This window comes from Brachypodium distachyon, chromosome 4, assembly GCF_000005505.3.
Source record: "Brachypodium distachyon strain Bd21 chromosome 4, Brachypodium_distachyon_v3.0, whole genome shotgun sequence".
NCBI classification, from domain to species: Eukaryota; Viridiplantae; Streptophyta; class Magnoliopsida; order Poales; family Poaceae; genus Brachypodium; species Brachypodium distachyon.
This window is the reverse complement of record NC_016134.3, coordinates 14,994,557-15,004,762: the sequence shown is the minus strand read 5'-3', so window position 1 is coordinate 15,004,762 and position 10,206 is coordinate 14,994,557. Positions and strand designations below refer to the sequence as shown.

Here is a 10,206-nt window from a genome sequence, read left to right as displayed (position 1 = left end):
TGTGTTGCCAATCTCAGTAAGCCAGCAAGGTACAGCTAGCTAGCAGGAACCTAATCAAAACAATGATTATGACTACATAGTAAACATTGGTCAACACAAGCCACAAAAAAAGTTTACAACCTTTTTTTGATCATCTTAGTTATCTTTCAACCAATGTTTGTTCTAGCAATTCCCTTCCAAGAAAGATCTATTGGACAAGAATTATTGCCGCCTGTCACATTATGAGTCCCAAATGGTTCCTAAGTACATCACGGATTCATGACGAAATCCAACAACAACAAGGGTCTAATCTAATAATTCTAGTTCCTAAGTACATCATTGATTCATGACAAGAACTTACAGTGAGAGCCGCCGCCTTCCTGCTCCGAGTCGTGCTCGCTCTGGAGGTCGAGGAGTGCGCCCAAGCTCGACGGGAGGCAGGAAAGGATGAGAATGCGGCGGCCTTCAAGTTGGGGGAGGATGGGAGCTCGAGCTTCTACTGGTGCGAAGGCGAGCCGGCGATGGCTGTGGAGTAGGGCCGGGAGGCGGTGACGGGGAAAGGAAGGAGGCGGAGATGGGGGAAGTCGGCGATGGAGGGACCGAGGGAGGCGGTGACGGGAAAGGGAAGGAGGCGGAGATGGGGGAAGGCGGCGATGGAGGGACTGGCGGCGGCAACAGGAGGAGAAGGAAGGGCGATGGAGGCACCTGGCGGCAGAGGGAGACTACAATGGGGAAGCCGGGAGACCACGATGGGGAAGGGCGACCACGGGGTGAAACCACAGGTTGAGCCCAATTGGATCATTGTGGGTCCAAACCAAACCACACCGAATCCAAACCTCTTTTGTATTGTTACCAATCCAGCCCAGCCCGTTTTTCTCTTCCAACCATTTGAACCCGCGCCATTCCAGCCCGTAGCAAACTCCACACCGAAAAAACTATTTAAGTCCACACCATTTACCAGGCCTACATGGGTGCAAGGTTTTGGTTACCGGACGGTAATTTTTGTTACCGCCTGGTAAACCGCATTTACCGCCCCCCACCGTAAATGGTCTTACCAACCAAAAAACGGATTTTTAAAAAATATTTGAATTTAAATGCTTAATGAACAAATATATAGGTTCCTATCATACCGCAAACAGGAAACATATTGTAGCGCACTAGTATACTTGCTGCTTGCCTATACTCCCGTTCAGATCGCGGGTTCGACTCCGCCTTCCTAAGGAATTTTCAGGGCTATGTAGTTTATTTTTGAATTAGAATTCCTATAATACCCTCAAAATCCCATGAAATTTACTATGCTAGGGACCAGATCCTCTATTGCTCTTCCTATTTTCTGTTCGTGACAGATGATTTATTTACAAGTAGAGAGTGGGAACATTGTGCCAAGTGTGCTGAGCATATTTCACCTCCTCTTCACGAACGACAACCGGCTCTTGTTGAAAGCTGAGCAACAACATGCGCATAAGGTCAAACATGTGATGCACTTATATTTAGCAATATACATGACAATCTGTTCTGGCAACCTTTAAGCCGGTTGGAGTAGTGTTTCTTTGAGCCACAACAGCCACTTTCTTCACCGCAGTAGAGCTCTCCTTTACCCGCCAGCTTATTTCGATATACCGGCCTATCTCATGTGTCTATTCATGAATCGGCCATAGCTTTGCGTTAGTGTAAGAATAGGTTAGGGCAAGTTTTGGCTACCGAACCGATTTTTCCCGATAAAGGGAGCTTTATCTCACCCCTCCTATTTAGGGAAGACAGCCTGCTCTCCTTGAAAGCCGAGAACAGCCACGCATGTATATATTAGCAAAGGCAGAATGGACGATGGAGATAGGGCCCTAATTTTTGGGCCCCAAAATTGAGGTAATTATATGTATTAATTAGCAGGCTGAATATTACGTGAAGAGGGGCATCAGTATAGCGCACCAAGCGCGTGAAGCCCTTTCAAGCTCACGACTAAAGGAAGCTAATGCATATGTATGTTTCGTAATCGCTTCTTCCTTTCACCTATTCGCCGGTTAAATCTCTAATCTAAGTTCTTCACCCACATCGGCCTACGCAACTCTCCCAAACCTGAAAATCAATCTAACGGACACCAATCTCTACTCACCAGTGTCTTTTTTAAATTTCCTTTTGATCATTAGGGGATCCCAAACATGGGGCCTCATTTTATGTTAGCGCCGCGGCCTCCAAATTCTAGAAATGGTCCGGCTACAGCATGCGCACAATTAAGGTCAAACAGGCGAAGAACTTATATTTAGCGATATGCAGGCCAATTTGTTGCGGCAACCTTTTAGCCTGTCGCCACGGCAGCCACTTTCCTGCCGCGACAGCTTATTTGAGCTAGCGGTTAAACATCTCATGAAACCGGCCATAGCTTGCTTTGTGCCAGATTAACATGGAATCATTTTTCTTCTCTGATCCCACAACAAATCTTCTCCTCGACGAACAGGAGAACAGCTGGCGCCAGCAGTAGCACCACCGCCTTCCAGAAGCTCGTATATATATCGCCTCCGCGCCGCTCCTCCCTTCCCCACCGAGAGACCAGAGACCCAAATCAAACGAAAACCACCCTGCCGTTGCGGCATTCCCGCAAACACCTCGCGCGCGCGCGCCCACACCCCACCGCCGCTTCCTCTTCCGTGCCGCACCGCGCCGTGGCGGTGATCCCACGGGACACCTTCTCCGCTCACGCTCAGCGATGGCCGAACCAGCTGCTGGCTATGGCGCTGGAGACGAGTCAGACGAGGAGGAGCTCGCGCTCGACGACGAGGAAGGGCCCACGGAACACCTGTTCGATTGGGGGCTCCTGAACGAGGAGGAGCTCGCGGCCGACGGCGCGGACGCGGCCAGACACCTCCACGTCGCGGCCTATAAGTACCGCGCCGCTGCCAAGCGCGCTAGAGCGGCGGGCGACGAGGAGGTCGCGGCGCGCCGCCTCGCCACCGCGCAGGATTACCTCGCCATGGTCAACCGGATCGTCCCCAACTGCATCGAGACCTCCATCCTCCTCGCCAATGTGCTGTTCTTGGCATCGAAAGACGACGAGGCGAAGAGCGAAGTCCTTCGGGCCATCGGAATCCCCAACCCCATCGTGTCTAGCGGCCTGCCCATCATGTCCAGCGGCGACCCGTTCGTGAGGAAGACCGAGGACCAGAGAGCGGAGAACTGCACGCAAAGGGCTCGCATCTCCCTCCGTGTCACTCTGGATTGGATTTGCAGCAACCGGCCGCGTGCTACCGACGCCGTCTGGAAGGTACTTCAGGGTTACTGGAACTCCATGACAAGCGAGAAGCGGGGCAGCTTCCTATCAGTGAGTCTCGATGAGCTGCATAAGTACTATGATGAAGTTTACCAAGATGACCACTGGGCTGCAAGTACCATATCTGATGCACTGAGCTTTGTGAAGCAAACCGGGTCGTGGAGGTTCTGGATTTGCCCCTACTGTATTGGCGAGAAGTTACCAGATGCACTGTCCCTCTTGGGGCACATGCGCAGCGAGCACCCAGCAGAGGAAGACCTGCTGGAGGTGTGGTCACGCCCAGAACTGAATGAGGATGCATCCGTGGATGATGATTCTTTGGATGAGATAACTGTTAGTCAAGATTCAGAGGACCATTACTTCTTCCATTTCAACGAGATAGATCGTATATTTCAGAACTTGGATTTTCTGCCAAATAGAATTAGCATAACTGAAGAAAAGTCGTTTGTTAAGACACGAGATGAGAAATGCGAAGAAGGAACTAAACGCCTACAGGAGATGAATCAGAAGTGGAAGAAGAATTTGCACAACACAGACAACTCAAGTGCTGAGGTCTGACCTCTTACCTTTTGCATGTCCTTGCTTCAACTTACTATTTCTTCCGCAGGTTCATTTTCTTATTACCATACTTACAGTTTTCTTCGTCAGACTAATCTTCAAGATTTTCTTTATATTGCAGGCCTGTTTTAAATTCCCAGACTTGTGGTATGATTTCCTCGCGAATTCTACGTTGGATTATCGCGTAGCCGTCTTGCCCCTTGCAAAGTCATTCCTATGGGTTCGTTTACATCTTCCGTTGCTTGTTTATTAACTAGGGCTAGTTGTCTTTTTGTTTGCTCCTGCAGTGCACTGACTTATAAGCCTATAACCATTTTTGCAGGCTGAGTTGATAAAATCCATGATTGAAGACAATGCTGAGCCTGATACTGAAATGGTATCTCCTAATGTTTATGCCCCCGGCAGCATTGCCATTGGGGAACATATCTAAAGCTCTCCAATGGAAACAAGGCCCATAAAGGTGGATATGACCAGCAAGCAGATAACTTGAAGGTTCCTTTTGTCTATTCTTTCTATCAAATTTCTATGTATTTTCTGTTGAATAACTCCTAAGATGTATTGATGTTTTGTTGGTTGATCGTTAAGCACTAACACTTTGAAAATTGCTTATAGCCTTCCGGCTCGGATGAGACACTTGAGCTTCTTGAAAAATGTGAAGAAAGGTACAATACACGATCCTAAATTATTGTTTGGTGGGTTTACTAGTTATCTTTATGTTTTACTGGTTTCACACAGATGTTATTTTCAACAGACACCACATTATCATTTTTTTTAACATATCCACGTTAGATGTTGTAGCCACTAGACAGCAGACAGTGTCACTGTTCTGAATTTACAATAGGATTATCTGTGGGTGCAATAAACCAACAGTATCTTATGGTCGGCATTAGCCCCCTCCACACCCAAACCCACCCACCACCACCACGAGGAAAGACAATAACAAAATAGCGAGTCTCAACTATATGTATTTTGAAGTAAGTTTATGTAATTAGATTATAAAGTAATTAATTTAATTTAAGATAGTGGGCATGTCTTTCTCAACTTTTCATCGATATATAGACTCTAGAAGATAATAGGCACTCAGTGGTTTTGTTGTTTGGTGCAGCGAGGTTTGCTTTGGAGATAAAAATTCTGGGACCGTGGTAAACCAAAACTTATCAGGTCCACCAATCTACCATGACAAAAATGGGAAATGGAGGGTAGCTGCTGCTCTACTAAAAAAAAAAGGTGACAGCTGCAACTTCTTGTCCTAGAACAATTGGCCATGATGCTTTTGTTTTTTGTGGAAACAGGATCATAATTACTATGTAAGAGTAGAATTACAATAGAATTTGAGTACATCTTATGTCGAGATCGAATAATTTTCTAGTATTAGTAATATGCTCTCCATATCTGTTCTGAGATGGCAGGGTTTAGATCTAGTATCTGCATTATACTATTTATAGTTCCTTTCTACAGATAGCACGATGAATTCTTGAAATACTATTTACACGTTCAGGAGCTTCATTTTTTTTATGTTATCACAAACAAATAATATCTAAGCTACTAGATCATGGAAGAACAATAGAAAGCTGCTCTCTTAGTTTGCTTCTCTCAGAGATTGTTATGAGCACAATCTCTTAAAAAATCTTTCTACACAAACTCACTTCCATGTCTTAAGGCTTGATTATGGGCTTCATACCTGTACTGTGGCCTGGACACAACATGAACATGATGATGTTGCAACACCTAGAGTACAAGACCCTGTGGGCTCTGGCTATGTCTAGGATTGGTCCGACAAAACTATTCATTCGAGTGACAATTTTCTTTGATAGCACTGTATTGTTGTCAGTGAGACTTATTGCTATGATATACCATTAAACATGGTAATCACATCTGTTGTCAATTGAACCTGACTTCATTACTCTCTCCATTCCTCAATATAAGAAGTCCTAGCTTTGTCCCAAGTCCTATCTTGATAGGTTTGTGCACTTGTCAACCAGATATACAGCATTCACTTGATGCCCTCTTGCTAACTACTCCCTCCGTTCCATAATTCTTGTTGAAATATTACATGTATCTAGACGCTTTTTAGGAATAGATACATCCATTTTTGGGCAAATTTGAGACAAGAATTATGGAACGGAAGGATTACTTAATTAGCAATTTAGCACTGGACTTCCACTAAAAATAGTAACTAGTTGGGCTCAATTCAGATATGAAAAATGGATGTGGTACTTAAACTTGTAATTTATAACCTGCAGTGAAGCATGGCCTTCTACATTTTTGTAGGAGTTCACTCTGGGTGTTTGCAGTGTGTGTTTTTCATGAACTTGTCAGTGTTGCTTTGTTTACAGGGGAATTCTAAAATTTGCTATGCAAGAGGTAATAGTTTTTCCTTTATGGACTAACCAATCGTGAAAATGATAAACCTTTCTCAGTTGTATTTGCACCAAAGAATTAGTTTTACTATTACCACAGTTTTCTTATTGTGAGATTTACGAAGTCTAGTCATATGCTAAAACAAAACAATATACTCTCATTTTTAGATTGTGAAATATGTTCTGTAATGTTGTCTCGTATTACAGGCTATACAGGAACTTCATACCATTTTGTTAAGGAAATGGAAAGTACCTCCAGCTCTCAATTAATTGGTACTGTTTTCAGACGAAGCAATGTTGATGAAGACCTGTCTATCTTGCATCCAATCATGCAGGTGGTAGAAACTTGAATGTCGTTATGTGATATGTCATATGCATTTGCTTCTAATCCTATGAATGTATACAGGCACTGTGCAATCTGAGGCATTTCAGAGAGAAATTTCTAGCGGGACAACTTGTACGGAACCCATCTAATGACAGCCCTCCCTGCATTGCTGGCATATTTTATGGAATCTTGTATGCTTTGGAAACAAAAAAACTTCACCTAACAGTAGATGTACTGACTTCTGTGAAGACCATTCTTCAGGAACTTGTAGATGACAGCAGTATACATGGAAAGGTATACCTTCAATACCATCATGTAGATTTACATGGTCATTTTGTTGACATAAAACTAGCACAACACCCGTGTGCTACCATTGACTTAAAATATTACACTATACTTTAAAGAGGATGTTATACTACCAATTATTGAACAAGCATCTCAGATTAAGCCATTCATACCAGATCTCACCTTTGAGTTTTTTTCCAAAGCAAAAGGTGGTACAATCTCAAGGCGAACCGCCGCGACCATCAATTGAGATCTTTATAGGACCAATGAAAAGTTAGTTTACCACGTAAAACAGAGTCTATAATGGTTGTGATATTTTACTCTTCGTAGAAAGATACTACCTCCTTTCCTAAATATAAGATGTTCGAGCTTTGTCCTCCGTCAAACTTTTTTAAGTTGGCCAAGTTTATGGAAAAATATACAAACATCTACAATATCAAATAGATAAACTATGGAAATATATATAACGATGGATTTGATAAAACTAATTTAGAGTTGCAGATGTTGGTAGATTTTTCTATAAACTTAGCCAGAATTATTTATTTGTTCTTGCTATTTATTATGTGTACACACTGAATACTGATATCTCGTATATACACTAGAATGAGAAATGTTAGCTATGTTGTTGTTATGTTGCTCGGTTGGTAAGATCTATGAGTCTTTCTCATTGTTTTGTTTCTTTTAAATAATGTGTAAATGTTGAACTACAAACATCTGCATTCTGCTCCAGTCTTATTTGATTTCGCGTGCACATTTTGGAGTATTCACAAGGGAAAATCTGATGAATCAATTCCAGTTTCAGGTCGGCAGAAAATTTTCTTCCAAGATTGTGACCACAATGCTCAATAGATTGCACATGTCAGAAAATTCTTCGAGCTCTGGATTCAACAGGGAGATCAGTAGACAGGTAGCGAACCATACCTGTGGAGAATGCATATGCCCAACACATAATATTTTTGGGATCAAATTCGACGTGCAAATGAGCTGCCATTGTGGGAAGTCTTCCCACAAAGGCCTATATACTACACTTTTCCATAAACTTGATGCTGGTTCGCCTCAAACAAGTAAGGTATGCCGTATGCAGTAGACTTCCTGTCTAGCCAGACTTGTATAGGCGGATATATTACGAAAAAGTATTCTAGCTAGCAGGAAATGTTAACTAGTGGTTCTCCTTGTTCTTTTTTGTGCAGGTCAAGTCCTTTGCAGACCTTCCGGTTCTATTGGATGAGCATTTCTATAAGGAGAACTGCTGCAAGCATTGTGGAAGTCTGGACAATATTATTGATCTCTTTCTTTCAAACACTCCACACTTCTTTAGAATAGGTAAAGCTACTTGTATAAAATGATAAATTGCACTTTCCCTCTATCAAGAAAGGAAAAAACATTCGAGATATATAAGTCAACAAATTACTGCAACTCAACATATCTTGAAACCCAAGTCTGACAAGTGACGACAGTACGAGTATTCAATGGGTGTGATATGTCTTGTTATTCTCAAAATAGATTTTTAAAAATAGAAATGTCCCATCAGAAAAACGTTGTTTTGAAAGATATGCACTGCTGGTTGTTCAAGTGGCTGTTGCTGGATTCATTTATCTTTTTTGCTTGCATTAGATTACACCAAAATATTGATTATGTTTGCCTCTTTTGCTATTATGTTGTAGTCTTGAACTGGGAAGGCGGCAGCGAAAGCCAGGATACTCGCTATGACGTGCTGGCTGATATTACGTCTCCCCATCACACTGATTTTTTTTGCAGAAGTGATCATTCTGCAACCAAGTATACCGTGGCCTCAATGGTATGTGCATGGCTAACTTTTACATTTTCCAGAATCAAATTGTTAATGCAACTAAGAAAATGCTTCTTTCATTTAATCTCGGTGTTAAGGCAATGCAAAAAGGAGGAGAAAGGAATGAGCTATTTGGTATTGGTTGATATCCGTTTCCTGAGAGTTTATAAGTTGTGGTGCTATTTGTCACTTCCTTAGCTGGTACCTGGTGCTACATTCATTTGGAGATGACTGTGAGGCGTCTTAATTATCAGCATATATATATTGGATTATACTCATAAGCCGAGAGAAGCCAAGTTGGTATTAAGAAGGTTCCTGTTTTTTCTAGAATAAATTGGAGCATGGTAATAAGTGATTAATTGGCGTGCTCACCAGGTTATGATAAGACATTTTCTTGTATTTCTAAAGAAGCTGCTAAGGGAAACCTAATGATGCATCATACCTGAGTTGCTTCATATAGTACAGTGGGGATATTTGCAAGTTCTATTTGGGACACGTGTTCTCCTGTCTACTTCACTGGTACAAAATATATATGGAACAATGAAGACACGAAGTTGACAGTTTTTTCTTTCACATATTCTATTGATTGAACATTTGAGAGGTAACCTAACTGGACCTTGTAACCCCTGATCTTCTTATAAATATATCTATCTTGCAGTACTTTCCTTACCTCCATGTCTAATTGGAAGTTAGGAACAGTTCTCATCAAATCGCCTGGAATGGTTGCAGAACATAATCTGCAGTGACCTTTTTCTGCACATTCTCTCTCTCGATTGTCTCATTCCTTTGTAAACATAACTCTTACAGATCTGCTATTGTGATGATCGCTACGTCTGCGTTGCTTGGAACGAGGACAAGGACGAGTGGCTCATTGACGACTACGACACTGTTCAGGTGAGTAACTCCTTATTCTTGATCCTGCGCAGACTGTTCTTGTTCAGAGTGATTTCATTATCAACTTCTTGAATTGTTGCGAACATCCTCCATACAGACAGAAGATGACTGGGAATTGAGAGAACGTTTGAAAGAGCGCAAGCTACGGCCAGAAGTTATATTTTTTGAGGTCGACGAGTAGCCTTCCAGAACTCTGTCATAAGATCAGTTTTACTTGTCACCATTTCGAACCTGGTTCGGTCGTGTCTGGACCAATACTCACGCCAGCATGTAAAGCGGCAGCTTAATTAGGCTAGGCCTTTTTCCGACCAGTGGACCCAACAGTCCGAAAGACTGTCAACTGCGCTGAAACGCAAGATTTTGGTCGTCTGTAATTGTTCGCTCCAAAAGTTGGCGTTAAGGGAAGAAAAACGAATCCAAAAGTTGTGGTGGTGTTCTGTAAAACCTTCTCCTAATTCCTAAAAGTTGTGGATTCTTGATATTCACTGCCCCCTCCGTCCCATATTAAACGACTTTCATGTATCTAAACATATTTTAGTATATAAATACGTTTATATTTGGACAAATTTGAGTCACTTAATATGGGACGGAGGGAGTAAAAAACTTGATAAAGTACTGTCTAAGGATGAGATTCTATGGGCATGTCATGTACTCACGTCGTTAGTAACTAACATTCTATGGGCATGTCATATTCACGTGGTTAGTAACTAACAAATAACCACACGGAGTTAGCAACTCTATTCTTCTTAATTAA

General features: G+C 42.4%; 1 protein-coding gene across 1 annotated transcript; it reads left to right on the top strand.

Moving 5' to 3' along the window:
- Positions 1-2,680: 2,680 nt before the first annotated feature.
- Positions 2,681-9,918, top strand: LOC112268642. Its single transcript, XM_024454553.1, has 13 exons — positions 2,681-3,793; positions 3,921-4,019; positions 4,122-4,291; positions 4,412-4,461; positions 4,905-5,026; positions 6,367-6,494; positions 6,566-6,778; positions 7,566-7,838; positions 7,960-8,092; positions 8,434-8,567; positions 8,657-9,159; positions 9,366-9,452; positions 9,550-9,918. The coding sequence occupies exons 1-3, from the start codon at positions 2,681-2,683 to the stop codon at positions 4,227-4,229; spliced, it is 1,320 nt and encodes a 439-aa protein (XP_024310321.1). The 3' UTR covers positions 4,230-4,291; positions 4,412-4,461; positions 4,905-5,026; positions 6,367-6,494; positions 6,566-6,778; positions 7,566-7,838; positions 7,960-8,092; positions 8,434-8,567; positions 8,657-9,159; positions 9,366-9,452; positions 9,550-9,918.
- Positions 9,919-10,206: the final 288 nt, after the last annotated feature.

What these genes read in the sequence shown, in the direction of transcription:
- LOC112268642 (XM_024454553.1), top strand. Translation starts at nt 2,681, where the DNA reads ATGGCCGAACCAGCTGCTGGCTATGGCGCTGGAGACGAGTCAGACGAG. An exon ending in CAGACAACTCAAGTGCTGAG is followed by an intron (nt 3,794 to 3,920) that starts GTCTGACCTCTT and finishes TTTATATTGCAG; the next exon opens with GCCTGTTTTAAATTCCCAGA. An exon ending in TTGCAAAGTCATTCCTATGG is followed by an intron (nt 4,020 to 4,121) that starts GTTCGTTTACAT and finishes CCATTTTTGCAG; the next exon opens with GCTGAGTTGATAAAATCCAT.